Source organism: Pituophis catenifer, unplaced genomic scaffold (genome assembly GCF_029215685.1).
Source record: "Pituophis catenifer annectens isolate HBS135680 unplaced genomic scaffold, rPitCat1.0.hap2 SCAF_16, whole genome shotgun sequence".
NCBI classification, from domain to species: domain Eukaryota; kingdom Metazoa; phylum Chordata; class Lepidosauria; order Squamata; family Colubridae; genus Pituophis; species Pituophis catenifer.
Genome location: NW_027256896.1, coordinates 15172559 through 15192875, shown reverse-complemented (window position 1 = coordinate 15192875; position 20317 = coordinate 15172559). Strand labels below are relative to the sequence as shown.

General features: G+C 45.4%; 1 protein-coding gene across 1 annotated transcript in view; it reads right to left on the bottom strand.

The window, feature by feature from the left end:
- IQCK (IQ motif containing K) overlaps positions 1-20317 on the bottom strand; it is a 40935-nt gene that overhangs the window by 14870 nt on the left and 5748 nt on the right. The window contains exons 5-9 of the mRNA XM_070954819.1: positions 17285-17337; positions 16701-16778; positions 7399-7483; positions 3955-4066; positions 37-182 (exon numbers count right to left, since the gene is read on the bottom strand). Coding sequence (XP_070810920.1) covers positions 37-182; positions 3955-4066; positions 7399-7483; positions 16701-16778; positions 17285-17337 — 474 coding nt within the window. The remainder of the gene's footprint in view (positions 1-36; positions 183-3954; positions 4067-7398; positions 7484-16700; positions 16779-17284; positions 17338-20317) is intronic.

Here is a 20317-nt window from a genome sequence, read left to right as displayed (position 1 = left end):
ACAACTTTATAATTAAGAGAGGCTGATGTATCTTACCTGGCATGAATTCTCTGCAAGCTTGGAGCTGCTTAGCTGGTTGTTGCTAATCTTTCCTTTGACCTCAGGTGTCTTCGACTTATCCGCCATTGCAGTTTTTGAGAGACTTGGACTGGGCTCCTCAGAGTCTTCCAGTTTGGTTCCCACTGAAAAAAAAATAACACACATTTTTGGTTCATATTATTAAAAACATTTTCAGCAGTCAAAAAATGGAAAATATTCATAGGTGGATGTTTAAATCAGGTCAGGAATCCGTAAAATATCATGGAGGTGGGCTCAATTCTTGGTGACTTCTTAAATCAGGGGTGTCCAACCTTGGCAACATTTTAAGACTTGTGGACTTCAACTCCCAGAATTCCCTCAGCAAGGCTGGTTGGGCATTTCTGGGAGTTGAAGTCCACAAGTCATAAAGTTGGCAAGGTTAAACACACCCCTGTTTTATAGCGAGTGGTATCACATTGCAAGGGACACGGTAGTTCAGTGGCTAAGATGCTGAGCTTGTTGATCGAAAGGTCGGCAGTTCAGCAGTTCGAATCCCTAGCGCCGCTTAACGGGGTGAGCTCCCGTTACTTGTCCCAGCTTCTGCCAACCTGGCAGTTCGAAAGCACGTAAAAAATGCAAGTAGAAAAAATAGGGACCACCTTTGGTGGGAAGGTAACAGCGTTCCATGCGCCTTTGGCGTTGAGTCATGCCGGCCATATGACCACGGAGATGTCTTCGGACAGCGCTGGCTCTTCGGCTTTGAATCGGAGATGAGCACCGCCCCCTAGAGTCGGGAATGACTAGCACGCATGTGCAGGGGGAATCTCTACCTTTTATCACATTGCTATAAAATTTGAAAAGACCCATGCTAAGTCGCTAAGCCGTAATGTATGTTTGCAAGCAATTAAAACTGAACTTTATTTTGCTCCAACTAAATAAAACTTATTACGGCTTTGTGTGATGCCTCAATCTGGATAAAGGTGGCTTTTTTAAAAAAAATCCCAAGTAAGATCTTGCAGGTCAGACTTACTACGATCTTCCTGGCTTTGGCTGCCTCTCAAAGGACAATTTCAAAGACACCTACGGACGGAAAAACACTTATACACAGAGAGAGAGAGAGAGAACTTAGAGCTCTGCAGCAGTATTGACCTCTCTATGGGGCTGCTGTGGGGTTTGGAGGGCTGCATTCTCAGCTGTTACAGACCAGATCAAATGTCCGTGCCCTCTCTGGCACCTGAGTGGCACTGGATGCAAACACATTCTTTTAACATTCAGGCTCACGCAAGCGCGGATCGTGTGGCTTGATTCCGAAAGGATGGTCCATGATTTTGTATGCACGCGGACGATGGGCGGAGACCGATCAGGAAAAAAAAAAAGCCAAATTAAATAAAAGGGTATCATTTGGTATAAACCAGGGGTGTATCCAGCCTTGGCAACTTTATGACTTGTGGACTTCTCTCCGGTGGTGAAATCCAATTTTTTTTTACTACCGGTTCTGTGGGCGTGGCTTGGTGGGCGTGGTGTGGCTTGGTGGGCGTGGCAGGGGAAGGATACTGCAAAATCTCCATTCCCACCCCACCCCTGGGGGAAGTATACTGCAAAATCTCCATTCCCACCCCACTCTGGGGCCAGCCAGAGGTGGTATTTGCTGGTGATCCGAACTACTTCCCTCCCATTAAAGCAAGAACAAAACTCAGCACTTGTCTCACTTAGCAACGGAAAGGCTCAATTGCGGTGGTTCCGTTGAAGGGCTACCTATGTTTCTGAGCTTCTCGGATGGCAGAGGATAGACAATGATCAGGCAGACGTCAGCCTCCACAATTCTCACGCAGGGGATACGTCCTTTAGGAAGACATTAGTATTCCTAAACTTAGGAGAAGAATCTCAGGCATTCGAGAAGGAGAAAGCTGCGTAGCTGTGCCAACGCACGACACATGCCCATTGATACGTTTTCCACCCTTGAAAGACGAAGTTTCAGGAAAGAGAATGGTCGCTTTTGTGCACATTTTGAATGAAGGCTGCTGTTTGCAAAGGACAGATGTGCCATTGTCTGGGTGGTGTGGGGAGGAGAGGAAAAAAAAAAACCCGAATAAACAATTTTGTTATCATGTGATGGGCCCCAAAGGGGGAAAGGCTTATGAAATCCCCACAAAGTTCAGTCTTGGGTCTGCCAACTCATAGTGAGTAGAAAATGCCTTTTAAAAAAAAAAATAAGGACGGTTCTTTTAAACAAACACACTGCAAGCAAAAGGGGAAATGTTTTTCTTTTCATCTGATCATGTGAGAGGGGATTTTTTTGTTTTTGCAAGCTGAGGAGAGATGGGGAAACCTTTCTGTCATTGCCATAACTTTAAGGGCGAAGTGTTCCAATCGACGGCGAGTGAGGATATTTGGGGTTGAGACTCAAGGATCAGTTGTCTTGGCAAAACAATGCTAGCACACAAGTGATGGGCATCGAGGGCCATCAGGATGTCCTTCCTATGCAAAGGATGAAAAACATGTTCGGCTATGTCCCAAAAAAGAAAAGAAAAGAAAAGAAAAGAGCAAAATATCTTCTAACCCTTTTGTCCTTCGACCTGTAATGGCTTCTTTCAAGACAGGCACTTTTATTTATTTATTTATTTATTTATTTATTTAATTTTATTTTATTTCTATATCGCCCTTCTCCTGCGGGACTCAGGGCAGTGTACAGCCGAGATAAAAAACTGCATATAAAATTTAAAAGCAGCTTAAAAAACAATTAAATAATTTAAATAATTTTTTAAATTGCAAGAACACTTTACCGATTCTTTGGAAGAGAAGATATGGAGAGATAGAATAGAAATAGAAATAATAGGAATAATAGGAATAGGAATAGAATAGAATAAACAGAGTTGGAAGGGACCTTGGAGGTCTTCTAGTCCAACCCCCTGCTTAGGCAGGAAACCCAACACCACTTCAGACAAATGGTTATCCAACTTCTTCTTAAAAACTTCCAGTGTTGGAACATCCACAACTTCTGGAGGCAAGTTGTTCCACTGATTAATTGTTCTCATTGTCAGGAAATTTCTCCTAAATTGCTTCCCTCCTTCATTAGTTTCCACCCATTGCTTCTTGTCCTGCCCTCAGATGCTTTGGAGAATAGCTTGACTCCCTCTTCTTTGGGGCAGCCCCTGAGATATCGGAACACTGCTATCATGTCTTCCTTAGTCCTTCTTTTCATTGAACTAGACATACCCAGTTCCTGCAACCATTCTTCATATATGTTTTAGCCTCCAGTCCCCTAATCATCTTGGTTGCTCTTCTTCAAAGGTATTTTTTCAAAAGATTGAGAGGGGAGGGGGTCTATTTCTGAGCAATATTTTTTTCTAGTTACATCGTTTCTTTTAGATGGCGGTTATTTTATTTATTTTTTTCACCTTGCTTGCAAATCGTTCACTTATATGCAAGAGTTGAATTTCCTAACGGGGGCTGTAATCCGATGCAGTCCTCAACCTTAGCAACTTTAAGCCTGGTGGACTTCAACTCCCAGAATTCTGTGAGTTGAAGTCCGTCAGGCTTAAAGTTGCCAAGGTTGGAGTTCCCTGGACATATACAGTTGAGAAAATCTCAACTGAACTTATCAATTAGCCTCACATTTTTTTCAGTTGTGACACCGGCCTACTGAGAATAAACTGAGAAGGGCCTGGTGGCTCAGCAGACTGATAGCATTGTGGTTAACATCAGCTGTCTGCAATTACTGCAAGTTCGAATCTCGCCAAGGCTCAAGGTTGACTCAGCCTTCCATTCTTTCTAAGGTAGGTCAAATGAGGACCCAGTTTGTGGGGGCAATAAGCTGACTTTGTATAAAATATACAAAAGTATGAAGGCTATTGCTTAACGCATTGTAAGCCGCCCTGAGTCTCTGGAGAAGGGCGGCATATAAATCAAATTTTTAAAAAAATTCAGACTAATTACCTTTCTTCTCCTGATTGGCCCAGAATTCTCGTACGCGTTTGTTAATGTTCTTTGTCTCCCTCAAATGTTTTTGCCACTGGCGTAATTCTTGAACTTCAGGATCACAACGGACCTAGAAATGGGAAACATACGTGCCTGGGTAAGAAACGCTGGAGGTTATCTGTGGAATCAATTTCAAAAGTGCTCCTTCCTTCAAAAGGCAAATGGGCGATGTTTTTTTTTCCCCTTTGAAGAAGACATTTCTCTTCTCATCCAAGAAGCTTCATCAGTTTTGGCTGGATGGTGGCCGGAGGGGATGGAAGGATTAGCAGAAGTAATCCATCTCCCCCACCATTCAGCCTGAACTGATGACTGGTTCTTAGATGGGAAGTGAAACTTCTTCAAGGATAAAACATAGTTCAGTTGCCTTTTGAAAAAAAGCACCTTTGAGACAACCATGACCTGAATGGCTGAGAATCTCCACAGACATGTTGAGTCAATATTAAATAGTCCTCTTGACAGGGGTGGGCTTCAAAAATATTAGCAAGGGGTTTTCTGCCCAGTTGCTGGGTGGGCATGGCCATGGTGGGCGTGGCCTAGTCAGCCTCCTGCACCACGGCGGGGGGAGGGCGTTTTTGCCCTTCCCAGGCTCCGGAGGCTTTCCTCAAGCCTCCGGGAGGGCAAAAACGGCCTCCCCAGGCTCCGGAGGCCCTCTGAAGGCCCATTTCCGGCCTTCCCGAACTTCCAGCAGGCCCGTTTTTCACCCTTCTCGAGCCTCCATGCGCACCCTGCACGTGTCTGCATCCAAAACGGGCCGCGTAGGGACTCCTGGGAGGGGAGGGGTGAGCGGGGCCAGCCAGGAATGGGATTTGGGGGTTCTCTGAACTGCACAGAATCTTAGCTAGAGGTTCTCCCGAACCCCTGCGAACCCCCAGCAGTCCACCCCTGCTTCTTGACAACATGATGTCAACTGCCCAAACTCAGTTCTCTGTTGGTGACGTTAAGTACTGTATTTAGATTTAGGAAGATTTAGAGATGCAATCACCAAGAGGCAGACACGACTGAATGGATAACATCATCATCATCATCATCATCATGTATTTGGGAGTGACCAAAAGTGTTTTTTTTAAAGCAACTAGACTTTATTTTTCCCTTGAAGACGTATTGCTTCTCTTCCAAGAAGCTTCCTCAGTTCTCTGAAGAGCTGAATAGAACTGAATAAGCTTCTTAGATGAGAAGTGAAACGTCTACGAGGAAACAAACAAAGTCCAGTTGTCTTTTAAATAAGCCACTTTGGGGACAACCATGACCTGGATGACTTAGAACCTCCACAGATACTTAGGAGTGATACTTTCTAACCGATTGGTACAAAGAAACCAGAGAGACAATAACACATCCGTTTAACTTCTGGCTATGGAATGATCTTTTGGGATCTTCCTTTATCCATCATCCATCCATCCATCCATCTATCCATCCATCCATCCATAATTTATCTCTCTCTATATATATATATATTTATATATATATATCTTCTATCATCCATCCATCTATAATCTATCTATCTATCTATCTATCTATCTATCTATCTATCATCCATCCATCTATAATCTATCATATCTACCTACCTACCTACCTATCCATTCATCGATCCATCCCTCTCTCTCACTTTCTGATTGAGCAGGGACTCATCAGGACAGAATAAGCTACCAATAGGATTACTTCTTATAATGGAAACTATCAGATGTCTGCTGTGTCTGGCTTAAAATAGCAAGAGGAGTATAAGTAGCAAATCTCCAGCCATATCCTTTCGGTTGACCTTTAAATCCAGAATGAGAGGATGTGTGTGTCTCTGACAACCCTCTCCCTCTACTCTCCAACCTCATGTGCTTTCCCGTGACGGGGGAAAAAAAAAAAGCAGGACAAGCAAGAGCACGTTGGGTCACAGCAATCAACCCACCCACCAACGAGTCAACCAACCAACCAATCAATCAATCACCCGTACAATTTCTGTAGTAGAGGATTAGAGCAAAGGCCCTTTAGTCCGTGATCATGTTTCCAGTAGAAGCTGGACAGAAAAGTCACAAATGGAACATGCCAGCCAGAGGTCCTCTTCTTATAGCCCTTATAGGCCTCTTATAGTTGGGCTAAGTTTATCTCACATGTTATATGGACTTACTCTGGACAGCTGCTCTCAGTTGAGGCTACTTCCTTTCCCAATTTCCTTTCCCAATTTCCTTTCCCAATTTCTTTTCCTAATTTCCCAAGCTGCTTTAAGCCTCCAAACTGGAGGTCAACCCCAAGGAGATAGTTATGGCCACCGTGTTGCTACAGTGGCCATTTTGTGAGACTGCCTTCAACAATGCTTTTGAGTCTCCCAACTTTTTCCAATAGATCGACTTGATTTAGAGACCCAAAACCAGGGGTGAAATTCAGCAGGTTCTGACAGGTTCTGGAGAACTGACAGAGGAAATTTTGAGTAGTTCGGAGAACCAGCAAATACCACCTCTGGCTGGCCCCTGGAGTGGGGTGGGAATGGAGATTTTGCAGTATCCTTCCCCTGCCACTCCCACCAAGCCATACCATGCCCACCAAGCCACGCCCACAGAACCGGTAGTAAAAAAATTTGAATTCCACCACTGCCCAAAACGTACGCCAGCACACAGATTTAGCATTCAGGGTAAGACCTCTGAAATTTTGCAAAGTTTAGCCGGCAAAAGTCAGGGGATTGGGCATGATTTAAATCTTAAAGGACTTTGGGGAGGATTTCAGGAGGAGTAGTTGGGATGGGCAACTGCCATCTCAAGGACAAGAGTTAGAAATATAAGAAAGTTGGTGTCCTCTCATAAAACATCTTTGGGTGTTCTTAGCTCTTCATTTCCTCTCGTTATGACTCGTTTTCAAATCACCCCTCATTCTTCTCTCCTACAATCCCTTTATCTCCTTCCTTTCCAAATACCAAGTATCCTGTTCTTTGCTTATTCTTCTCCCCCAATTTGCTGAGTCCTTCCACCCTATGGGACACGTGTGGTTTTAATTAAATTTATCATCTGGACCAATGTTTCTCAACCTTGTAAAGAGATACGTGGACTTCAATTCCCAAAATTCCCCAGCCAAAGTTGGAAGTTGAAGTCCCCAAGTCTTAAAAGTTGGTCAAGGTTGAAAAAAACACTGCTGTGGACTAAACAAGACAAGGGAGAACGTGACTTGAAGATGTTCCTGGCCCCTGATCGCATCTGCTTTTGAACATCTAGCATGGTGGGAAACCAAAACTGAGGTTTTGCACACCTTGTCAGCATCTTTTCTCCCACAATCCTGTCGCAACTGAGCAATGGCTGCTATACAAGTCCTCAGTCCACCTACATCTTTGTAGACATTTATAGCACACCCTAAGCAGAGGGTTCCCCTTGAGCTAAAGTCTGTTGCACGGAGGGAATATCCGGCAAAATTATTATAGAATGGTCTTACCCGATAACCTTTCCAGAAGGTTTGGATGATGTGGCCGGCCTCTTTCTCGGTGAGCAGCAGAGACAGAGGAATGGGAGGCCTAGGACTAGAGAAAATATTCCCATTTCAAAATCATATATATTTTCTTTATTATTATTTATATCCTGCCCTTTATTATTTTTACAAATTAACTCAAGGCCATCCAATGTATCCAACCCACCTTCCTCCTCCTATTTTTCATACAACCACCCCCTTATGAGGTGGGCTGGGCTGAGAGAGAGGGACTGTGGCCCAAAGTGACCCAGCTGGTTTTCATGGCTAAGGCAGGACTAGAACTCCCAATCTCCTGGTGATTGGACCAATGTCACCTAGCTGGTTTTCATGTCTAAGGCAGGACTAGAACTCCCAATCTCTTGGTGACTGGCCCAATGTCACCCAGCCGACTTTCATGCTAAAGGTGGGACTTGAACTCCCAATCTCCTGGTGATTGAACCAATGTCACCTAGCTGGCTTTCATGTCTAAGGAGGACTAGAACTCACCATCTCCTGGTGAATGGCATAAAGACACCCAGCTGGCTTTCATGTATAAGGTGGGACTAGAACTCCCAATCTCTTGGTGACTGGCCCAATGTCACCCAGCCGACTTTCATGCTAAAGGTGGGACTTGAACTCCCAATCTCCTGGTGATTGAACCAATGTCACCTAGCTGGCTTTCATGTCTAAGGAGGACTAGAACTTATCATCTCTTGGTGACTGGCTCAAAGTCACCCAGCTGACTTTCATGCTAAAGGCGGGACTAGAACTCCCAATCTCTTGGTGATTGGACCAATGTCACCCAGCTGGCTTTCATGCCTAAGGCAGGACTAGAACTCCCAATCTCCTGGTGACTGGCCCAAAGTCACCCAGCCGACTTTCATGCTAAAGGCGGGACTAGAACTCCCAATCTCCTGGTGATTGGACCAATGTCACCTAGCTGGCTTTCATGTCTAAGGCAGGACTAGAACCCCACCATCTCTTGGTGACTGGCCCAAAGTCACCCAGCTGGCTTTCATGCCTAAGGCGGGACTAGAACTCACAGTCTCCTGGTGACTGGCCCAAAGTCAATTCTCAGCGATGTTTACATCCCAGCATTCTTTTCCAGAGAAATACAAGCTTGCCCTTCCTAACATTGCAATACGAATTCCGTCCATGCCTGCACCGGGCTTCGTTTTTCCAATCACGAGGATCTGTCGGGGAACCGATCCAAGTCTAAAGTAGGAATGGGAACGTAAATAACTCAAATCCGACGGGGAAGGGCTTCATGTCCAGAAAGCCAATCGCGGAAAACCTCACCCGTTCCAGTCCGAAGGAGTCAAAGTCACCCCAGGTTCATTTTAATCCGCTGGAATATTAGTAACTGACTTTAGGTCAAATGAAAATAGAAGATGCCCAGGAGTGAACTGGGCAAGCGGGAATAAATTATTTGTGGCAGGAGACAGCTGGCACACCCCCGAGATGAATCGGCTGACAAAGCAACATGTGGGGAATGTGTGAGGTGTGTTGATTGCAAATATATATATATATATATATTATAAACGCTCCCTGTGGAGCATTGGTCAATAAAAGCAAAAGTGCTCGGCTCAGTGTGCAATTGGATTTCTCAGAACGATCTGGCATTGCCTGGATGCCCTCACGTGCCAAGTTTTCAGCCACAGGAGGAGCGGATAAATTTAACGTCAGGAAGAAAAAAACGGGGGAGCAGCTAGATTGATTATGATCGACATCAACAGCATCTTGTTCTTAGTGGCGTCCACCGAGGCAACTCAGTCAAAATGCTCAGAGGCTTGAGAGATCTGTTTGGAAAAGGTTGCCAGAAATATTCCTTGACGTGGTTCTGTTGCACCTACTTGGAGATGCTGAATTCCATCCTGCATTTCACCCTTCCTCCCCCTCCATTTTCCAGAAAGACTTCCGTGCTAGGAATTCTTTGTCTAGGAGGTATACCATATCTTCTCCGCATTTAGATTATCAATGTAAAGATTTTAATTGGTTTTAAATATGGGATTTTAAATTTGGGGTTTTATAATTGGGCCTATCATGTAATAATTTTAATTATTTTTAAATTTTGTCTGTCTTTGTGCTTTTAATCAGGCTGTACACCGCCCTGAGTCCTTCGGGAGAAGGGCGGTATAGAAAAAAAAGAAAAAAAAAAAAAAAAAAAGATTAGCTCGGGGAACCGCTACTTCGCACAGAGTGTTATTAAAAGAGGCGTAAAGGTAGTCCCGCTTTCAAGCAAAGAAGCAGCTGACAAATCCGAGATGCCGCGAAGGGGCAGTTTTGATTGGTCCAGTTTGGAAAGAAGCTACATATATAAGTTTTTTTTTTTAAAAAAAAAATGACGATAGTCCTCTACTTACAACTATTTGTTTAGTGACTGCCCAAAGTTACAACGGCACTGAAAAAAGCAACTTACAACCGTTTTTCACCCACGACCATTCCCCGCATCCCCATGGCCAAGTGATGAAAATTTGGATGCTTGGCAACTGATTCGTATTTATGACGGTTGCAGGGTCCTGGGGTCAGGACAAGCAAAGTCAACGGGGAAGCCGGATTCGCTTAACGACCGTGTGGCTAACTTAACAACTGCAGTGATTCACTTAACAACGGTGGCAAGAAAGGCTGTATAATGGGGCCAAAAACTCACTCCACAACTATCTGGTCTTTATGGAAAATAATGGGAAGAGGGGCCGTAACACACACCGCCTTGAACTCCCGAATGAAGGGCCAGAGAGAATAGGCATCTCTAAACTGTGCTGGAGGAAAGGATTTCAAGGGACAGCTGGGCCTGCTATAGATGGCAGCTAAGTTCGTTTACAGTGTTTCTTCTTTGTAAAGGGCCAAAATAGAAGCATGTCAGAAGTGATCGTCAAGGCTGCTTGGCTCTCTCAATCCTGGGTAAAATGAGGGCCCAGATTGTTGGGGGCAAGAGGCTGACTCTATAATCTTCTTAGAGAGGGCTGCGAAGCGGTATATAAATCTAAAGTGCTATCGCTGTTGTTCTTCCCTCCCTTCCTTCCTTCCTTCCTTCCTTCCTTCCTTCCTTCCTTCCTTCCTTCCTCCCTTCCTTCCATGGTGCACATTGTTTAGAATGCAGTATTGCAAGCTAATACTGCCAACTGCCAGCAGTTCGATCCTGACCGGCTCAAGGTTGACTCAGGCTTCCATCCTTCTGAGTTTGGTAAAATGAGGACCCAGATTGCTGGGGGCAATAGGCTGACTCTGTAAACCGCTTAGAGAGGGCTGTAAAAGCACTATGAAGCGGTATATAAGTCTAAGCGTTATCGCTATTGGATTTAAAACATTTACACAGCCGTCCATCTGATAACCAACTCTGGGCTGTTCCCAATCAAAAGCCAAAGCAACGTAAAACCCAATAATCAAACCGTAAAACAGGACACATTTTTTATAAAAAAAACAGGCAATTTGCAAAGCACAAAGTTTGGCAAAATGGGCCAATTAGGGCTGCCGTCTGGGATTTCTTGACCTTGCCTCCCTCGGCGGAGGACTCTATCGGCTGCAAAATTGCCCCCGAGATCTCCCAGTACAGATCCCTTGATCTGCCATCACCCCGCCATCCTAGCGTGCGGATCCCCTCGTGGATAACTCGGCTTGTTGATGCAAATCGAAGATGCCAGGCGCAGCGTGACACTGATTGAGGTTGACAGGCCGAAAGCTCCTGCCCTGCGGGGTTTCTTGTGCCCATGTTTCGAGGCAGAGCACCCTCCCTGCACGTTCCCTTCCCTGATTCGGGGGGGGAGGCACACGCGGGGAGGGCGGGTTGACGTGGAGACACTGGGACACGATTGGGGTTTATTTATTTTCTTTGGTCTGGGATCTCTTTCTGGGGTTGCTTCCGAGCACTTAGCCGAAAAGGGTCTGCTCGGCATTTTATGGACAAGCTGTTTAACAGCCTTGTGACGGGTGTCTTGAATTAAAGAAAGGGAAAACAGAGACAAAGCAGCAGCAGCAGCAGAAGAAGACCTGGAAAATAGCGTGCAAACTCAACCGGCCCCAGATGGTGAGAGAGCTGCGGCTTTTCGGTTCTGTCGGAAAAGGGGAAACAGCAGAGGCTTTGCCCCCCCCCCAAAAAAAATTTAAATAAAAGGAACAGAAAGCCTCTTTTTTTTTTTTTTCCAAAAAATAATAATGAGAAAGAACTAGAAAAGGGTAACAAAATACAAAGACCTCTAAATAGAGATTCAGTGATTGTGGCAAAAGAAAGCAAAGGGTGTACCAAGGGGAATAGGCACCTCGGATGAAACCCCCAAAACATCTGGAGCACCATTTGAACATCATCGGCATTGGCACAAAATCCACATCAGTCAATTGCAAAAAGACAGCTTTACTTGGAACAGCTTACATCCTGCGATGATACCTCTAATACCATCAAACATCAGTATTTGCCTATCCCAGGTCCAATCTTTGCCGATCTATCCCAAGTCCATGCATCTTAAAACCTGCTGGGAAACGCTGGAATAAGCCCAATAAACTTTGTGTACTTGTAAATACTTGAGATCCAGTGTAAAAAGGTAAAGGTTCCCCTCGCACATATGTGCTAGTCGTTCCTGACTCTAGGGGGCGGTGCTCATCTCCGTTTCAAAGCCGAAGAGCCAGCGCTATCTGAAGACATCTCTGTGGTCATGTGGCCGGCATGACTCAACGCCAAAGGCGCACGGAACGCTGTTCCCTTCCCACCAAAGGTGGTCCCTATTTTTCTACTTGCATTTTTTACCTGCTTTCGAACTGCTAGGTTGGCAGAAGCTGGGAGAAGTAACGGGAGCTCGCCCCATTACACGGCGCTAGGGATTCGAACCACTGAACTGCCGACCTTCTGATCAAGAAACTCAGCGTCTTAGTCACTGAGCCTCTGCTTCCCTTTTTGCGATCCAGTGTAGACATGGCTTAAACCCCAAGCATGCATTCTCTTCTCTCCCTTTTTCACTTTTTCAGTTTTCAATCCCATTGCCTCTAATCCATTGTTTGAATACAGTAACAGGTCCTTCCAAGTTCACTCTATCGGCTTCTCGCTGTTAGATTGTTCATTTTTATTCCATAGTTAATTTCAAGCTGCATTTTAATTTTATTTCTTGCAGTCTGCTTGTTTTAAACCTTGTTAACCCCCTGGAGAGTTTCCTTGGAGAAGAACGAGAGAGTACCATTCAGCCGTGCAACCGTGAGCCACCAGGAGTTCTGGTGGCTCAATAGACTAATTAACATCCACTTACATCTGCTGCCTGCAATTACTGCAAGTTCAAATCTCACCAGACTCAAGGTTGACTCAGCCTTCCATCCTTTCTAAGGTAGGTAAAATGAGGACCCAGATTATGGGGGCTATAAGATGACTTTGTATAAATATACAAAAGTATGAAGGCTACTGCTTAACGCATTGTAAGCCGCCCTGAGTCTCTGGAGAAGGGCGGCATATAAATCAAATTTTAAAAAAAATAAATACAATTTTAGGAACAATGTTATGCACACCTTGGCTTTCTGTTTGATTTACAGATCAAGACTTCTTAAATAAATAAATAAAGAGAGAGGTATCGGAAACCATCCTTAGCATTATGACCTAGAAGCCGGCCCGAAATCAGGGACTTGAAAAGGAATTATTAGGGTACCAGCTCGTGGAAGAACAGAGATACAGATATTCAGAAGCAGAATAACAGAGTTGGAAGGGACTTCAGAGGTCTTCTAGTCTAACCCCCTGCTCTAGCAGAAGACCCTAGACCACTCCAGTTTCTTCTTAAAAACCTCCAGTGATGGGAGCACCCACAATTTCTGGTGGCAAGTTGTTCCACTGGTTAATTGTTCTCACCCTTAGGAAATTTCTCCTTAGTTCTAGGTTGCTTCTCTCCTTGATTAGTTTCCATTCATTGTTTCCTGTTCTGCCTTCAGGGGCTTTGGAGAATAGGTTGACCCCCTCTTCTTTGTGGCAGCCCTTCAAATATTGAAAGGCTGAACAGAATACCAGAGTTTGAAGGGACCTTGGAGGTCTTCTGGTCCAACTCCCTGCTCTAGCAGTAAACCTTATACCGTTTCTGACAAATGGCTGTCCAGTCTCTTCTTGAAAGCCTTCAGTGATGGGAGGCTTTCACAACTTCTGGAAGCAAGTCGTTCCATTGGTTATGTACAAGACCGCCTTCTGCCACCGATAGCCTCCCACCGGCCAATACGCTCCCACAGAGAGGGACTCCTCAGGGTGCCGTCGGCCAAACAATGTCGACTGGCGACACCCAGGGGGAGAGCCTTCTCTGTGGGGGCCCCGGCCCTCTGGAATGAACTGCTTCTGGAGATTCACAGGATCCCCGACCTACGTACCTTTCGCCGTGCCCTTAAGACTCTTTTGTTTCAACAGGCCGGGCTGGCTTAGAAATTGAATTTTAATTGGGTGTTTGTAGTTTTTAATAGAAGGGCCAAATTTTATATATTTTAAATTGTTTCTAAATTTTATGGTATATGTTTGTTTTAATATGGCTGTACATCGCCCTGAGTCCTTCGGGAGAAGGGCGGTATAAAAATTTAATAAATAATAATAATAATAATAATAATAATAATAATAATAATAAGTTGACCACCTAATCAGTGGGTGCAGCAAAATTTCACAAACTGACTACCTACAACCCCATGACCGCGTTGCTAAGATCATTCACTGGAAATTGTGCCAGAAGTTTGGATTTGAGTATAGCAAAAACCACTGGGAACATCAGGTTGACAAAATTTTAGAGAATGAGAAACTCAAGATCTTGTGGGACTTTAGGATTCAGACTGACAGGCACTTGGTCCACAATGCACCTGACATAACAATAGTTGAAAAGAAAAAAAGTATGGTTCATTGACATTGCAATACCTGGTGATGCACGGATTGAAGATAAGCAGCAAGAAAAAAATCACAAAGTACCGGGACTTACAAATTGAAGTTGAGCGACTGTGGAAAAAGAAATCGTGTGTTGTCCCGATTGTAATTGGAGCCCTTGGAGCAATACCCAAAGGGCTACCCCGCTATTTAGAAATTCTAAATTTGCCGGACTTGAACATTTTGACTCTACAAAAAACCACCTTACACGGAACAGCTTACATCCTCCGACGATACCTTAACAGTTCCTCGGTCCTTGGTTAGGACTTGAGCTGCTGAGCTATTAACCAGCCTCAAAGGCTGTGAATCTCACTAAAGATTAACCAATAAATAATAATAATAATAATAACAATAATAATAATAATAATAATAATAATAATAATAATAATAACAACAACTGTTCCCATTCTCAGGAAATTCCTCCTTAGTTCTAAGTTACCACTCCTTGATAAGTTTCCATCTGTTACTTCTTGTCTTGCCCTCAGGTGGTTTGGGGAATAGGCTGTCACCCCTCTTCTTTGGGGCAGCCCCTCCAATACTGGAAGACTGCTATTGTCTCGTATCATTCATGCAGACCAAGTGAATGGCAGGAGAAAGGGAAGGCAAAGCCACTCACTCATGCAAAATTAGCCCTGGGGGTCAACTGAAAACTAGCAGTGATGGGAGCTGTAAAGGCCATTCAGACTAGCAGACTTGGGGGGGGGGGCATTAGAATATGAAAAAGAGAAGGGGTGGGGTGGGGTGGGAACACAGAGCCTGGGCGAACACTTGACATACCACCCACCCCCCTTCCTGAAATTTGTTAGTGAAACAAAATAAATAGCAGCCGCCGCGTTGACGGATCTGGAGACGGTGGGGGTGGTGGAAGCCGGAGAGAAATTCTTTGGAGAATACAGAGAATGAGAGGAGGACATGAAAAGCTCCCTGCGTTGATGGGGTTCTCAACATCTTGACAATACCAGCTTACTGAAGGGCCATTGTCACCTGAGTCAGATGCCCCTGGGAACCGGCTGGCTGTGGGCAGATGACACAGGAAGCCACACCAACGTAGAAATGTCAGCGATTTCCTTTTCATTGCCTGGCAATAGGGCCGGCCGGCCAAATTTGAATGCAAGGGCAGGCCAGCTGAATATGGCACAATGTTCTTATTATAGCCTACCTCCTGCCCTCTTTCTCGGCAGCATCCTGGACGTCTCATACCATCCATGAAGTGCAAAGAGGCCAAGGCACTTTCTAGCTGCACTCCAACCATGGTCCCAGTCAGGATGGAGTCAGGATAGGAATAGAATAGAATAGAATAGAATAGAATAGAATAGAATAGAATAGAATAGAATAGAATAGAATAGAATAGAATAGAATAGAATAGAATAGCAGAGTTGGAAGGGACCTTGGAGGTCTTCTAGTCCAACCCCCTGCTAAAGCAGGAAACCCTACACCATTTCAGACAAATGGTTATCCAACCTCTTCTTAAAAACTTCCAGTGTTGGAGCATTCACAACTTCTGGAGGCAAGTTGTTCCACTGATGAATTGTTCTGTCAGGAAATTTCTCCTTAATTCCAGGTTGCTTCTCTCCTTGATTAGTTTCCACCCGTTGCTTCTTGTCCTGCCTTCATGGTGCTTTGGAGAATAGCTTGACTCCCTCTTCTTTGGGGCAGCCCCTGAGATATTGGAACACTGCTATCATGTCTCCCCTAGTCCTTCTTTTCATTAAAGTAGACATGAATGGTTCCAGTTCCTGCAACCATTCATCGTATGTTTTAGCCTCCAGTCCCCTAATCATCTTTGTTGCTGTTCTCTGCACTCTTTTTAAAGTCTCCACATCCTAGTGATTGGCCCAAAGTCATCCAGTTGGCTTTCATGCTTAAGGCGGGACTAGAACTCACCAGCTCCTAGTTTGTGGGCCTGGAGAAACTTTTATCTTCTGGATTGAATGGCAGAGATTCCATTATCCTATGAAATTTGTTCTCTGGGAAGAAACTTCTTAAAATTGTAAGCCGCCCAAAATCACTTAGTTGAGTTAAATTCATTAATTAAATTAATTGAACTGGTTAAACCAACAAACAGCAGTATGTGAGTTAGTTCAGAGTCTATCCTTACCCAAGGCATGAAAACCCCAGGCCAGCCCCTCTCACTCAGCCCTAGGAAGGAGGAGGTAATGGCAAACCACTTCTGAAAAACTTCTGTGAAAATTCAGTTATTTGCAGTCTCCCTTCCCCTATGCAAATAAACCTAGGAAAATACATCTTTGCAAGGAAGCGGTGGTCGTATTAACCTGTGTGTCGGAGGGTTGCGATTGTGTTGAAGAAAGAAAGAAATGAAAACTGAAAAGAGACACGTGGATTACATTTCAGGCTTTTGTTTCATTCGTTTTTTTCACGGAAAAGCAAACGCAGCAAAAGATGGAAATGGTTTAAACCACGAGTTAATACTTACTGATCCTTCAGCCAATCCTTCACGAACGGGATCTCGAAAAATTCCACGAAGGGTTCCTCTTGCCTCTTTGCATTGTGGCTGGGAGGATCAGCGTCGTGGGAAAAGCAGACACGTATAAAAACGGAGAGTGAAAACTAGGCATACAGGCAGTCCTCGAATTACGACCACAATGAAGCCCAACATTTCCGTTGCTAAGCGAGACATTGGAGTTTTGCCCCCCCATTTTACGACCTTTCTTGCCACAGTTTGTTAAGTGAATCCCTGCAGTTCTTAAGTTACTAACGAGGTTGTTAAGTGAATCCGGCTTCCCCATTGACTTGGTCGCAAAAGGGGATCACTGCAACGGTCATAAAGATGAACCAATTGCCAAATGTCTGAATTTTGATCGCAGGGGGACGCTGCAATAGTTAAGTGTGGAAAAAAAAATGGTCATCAAGTCACTTCTCCGGTGCCGTTTCGTCACTTCGGACTCGGTCACTAAACGAGCTGCTGTGAGTGAGGACGGTCAGAATTGGTCTCTGTCAGAATGGGGGAGAAAATAACAGAACGGTCTTCAAATACTTAACCCTGAGCAAGAAACTTACTTGTATAACCACTCCGTCAGGAAATCAAGGGCGATAAATCGTGTCTGCTTCCTCTGAAAGAACAGAAGAGACATCAAGTTCAGGAGAACAATGCTGAGAAATGATAGGGAGGTTTTATTTTTATTCTACTTTTTTGCTCTCCGAAGGGCAAGCTGACATTGAAACGGCCACGTTCCACGGATTAAAAAATGGTGGGAATCCACGGAGGGGTGGCAAGGGCAGGGTACGACCACGCCAGAGCTCCACCCCCCCCCCTCTCGGCCCACCTCACCTCACGGGGTTGCTGCTGGGGAGGCAAAATAGGAGCTGGAAGGGAGTATTGTGTATAGTCTTTGTCACCTTGAGTGGTTTGTAAAAAATAATAAAGGTGGGCTATAAATATTCATGCAAATGGTGGTATTTATGGGTGGTGATTGCATCCGTTGGAGGTATATAATTATGGCAATTGTACGAATGTGTCCTTGTGTCCCAGGGAGAATGAATACATGGAGTCCCTGACTTGAGCGTTACAAGGGCCCTGAAAAAAGTGACTTGTGACTGATCCTCACACTTATGACCTTCACAGCACCCCCACCATCGAAGGATCGAAATTTGGGCCCTTGGCGACAAGCATCTGTTTACGAAGGAATGCGGCATCCCGGGCTCCACCTGATCGCCACTTGCAACCTTCCCAGCCAGCTTCCTACAAGCAAAGTGAATGGGGGAAGCTGGATCCCGCTTCGTGACATGATCCACTTAACAACTGCAGCGATTCGCTTAAGAATCGTGGCGAAAAAGCTCAGAAAATTGGAGGAGGCTCACTTGAGAAACGCTTTGCTTAGCAACGGAAATTCTGATTCCAGTTGGGGTTATAGATTGAGGACTACTATTCACCTTCCCTAAGTCCCTGTTTGTGTACAGTTTATATGGGAAGGCAAATCCTCGGGGGAGGGAGGGAGAAGGGGGGGGAGAGAGAGAGAGAGACAAAAGGAGAGGGGGAGAGAGGAAGAGGGAAGGAGGGAGAGAGAGAGAGGAAAACAGAGACAGACAGAAGGAGGAGAGGAAGAGGGAGGGAGGGAGACAAAAGGAAAGGGGGAGAGAGGGAGGAGAGAGAGGAAGAAGGAAGGAGGGAGAAAGAGGAGAGATAGAAAGAAAGAGAGGGAGAGAAAGGAAAGGGAGAGAAGGGGAGAGAGGGGAGAGAGGGAGAAGGGGGAGAGAGAGAGACAAAAGGAAAGGGGGAGAAAGGAAGAGTGAAGGAGGGAGAGAGAGAGAGGAAAAGAGAGACAGAAGGGGGAAAGGAAGAGGGAGGGAGACAAAAGGAAAGGGGGAGAGAGAGGGAAGAGAGAGGAAGAAGGAAGGAGGGAGAAAGAGGAGAGATAGAAAGAAGGAGAGGGAGAGAAAGGAAAGAGGGAGAGAAGGAGAGAGGGGGGAGGGAGGGAGAAGGAGGAGAGAGAGAGAGACAAAAAGAGAGGGGGAGAGAGAGGAAGAGGGAAAGAGGGAGAGAGAGACAGAGAAGAGAAGAAAAGGAAGAGAAAGACAGAAAGAAGGGGGAGAGAGGGGAGAGGAAGAAGGAGGGAGGGAGGGAGAGACAAGAGGAAAGGGGGAGAGAGGAGAAGAGGGAAGGAGGGAGAGAGAAAGAAAGAAAGAGGAGAGATAGAAAGAAGGAGAGGGAGAGAAAGGAAAGAGGGAGAGAAGGAGAGAAGAGAGAGAGAGAGTGGGAGGGAGGGAGGACCCTCATCTGGGCAGACATTTATGCCTCCAAACTCCCCGGGGGAGATTAACCCACCATCTTTCCAATATAAATTCAATACTCGATCAAACCAGACGGCTCTCCTGGAACGAGGAGCTCCCTGCAAAGCCACCAAAAGTGTTAAGAGCCTCACGGTATTTATATTTTCAGGCTCGGCTCGGCTGTCTTTAAAGAAAGCAAGAAGGCCAGTTCTGCGCACAGCTGGGCTGGGTTACGCGCGCCCGGATATGCACAGGAAACCTCCATAACAATGTGCATTGTTCCCGGGCAGATGGGCTGCACGCTATTTTCCACAAGGAGAATAATTCCCCCATTCTTGACGGGTGTTTGTGTTACACTCGGGAACACAATGCAGGGCATCGTGATAATTGTCACCGCCACCCTGCTTGCTTGATTTTATAGATACGCCCACCCGCCACAGATGCTCTGTTGCACAGTTCAGGACTTCTAAGAAGACACGTAACCTCACTCGCACAAACAAACGCACCCGCCAGCGGTGGGTTTCACCTTTTGTTACTATCGGTTTGCCGCTTCCACGCAGGCACTGCACCCAGCCTCAAAAACGTGCCTAAATAGGACAGCATAGAGCCAGGGCGGGCCCACTTGCAATCGCCCGAACCGGCTGGATACAACCTCTGACACCCATGCTCATTTGCTTTTGTTACTCTGCAAACCGTACTTTTAGCCCCGAGATGTCTTTGAAACTGGCAGACTTGCTGTTCTCTGACACTCGAGAGCTGAGTAGGACTTCAAATCCCATCATCCGCTGCCAGCCTTCGGCCGGCTAAGGGTGATGGGAGTTTGCAAGTTAAGACCCTCCTCAGAAGGGAACGGAGAAAGCTGTCACACGCCCTCCCAACTTAATCTTGCAGACTCTGACTGGCCTAGTTCATTGGCCACGTAGAAAGAATTCATTTTGTGTTGAATTCCATATATATGTAGTCCTCGAGTTACGACCGCAGCAGCAAATTTCTGTGGCTAAGTGAGGCAGTCGTTAAGTGGGTTTTGCCCCACTTTAACCATCTTTCTGACTACAAGTCGTTAAGTGAATCACTGCAGCGGTCACACGGTTGTTAAGTGAATCTGGCTTCACCATGGACGTTGCTTGTCGGAAGGTCTCAAAAGGGGATGACGTGATCCCAGGACACTGCAACCGTCGTAACTATGAATCAGTTGCCAAGCATCTGAATTTTGATTTCAATGACCATGGAGACGCTGTGACAGTTGTTAAGTGTGAAAAACGGTCATAAGTCACTTTTTTCGATGCCGTTGTAATTTCGGTCACTAAACAAACTGTTGTAAGT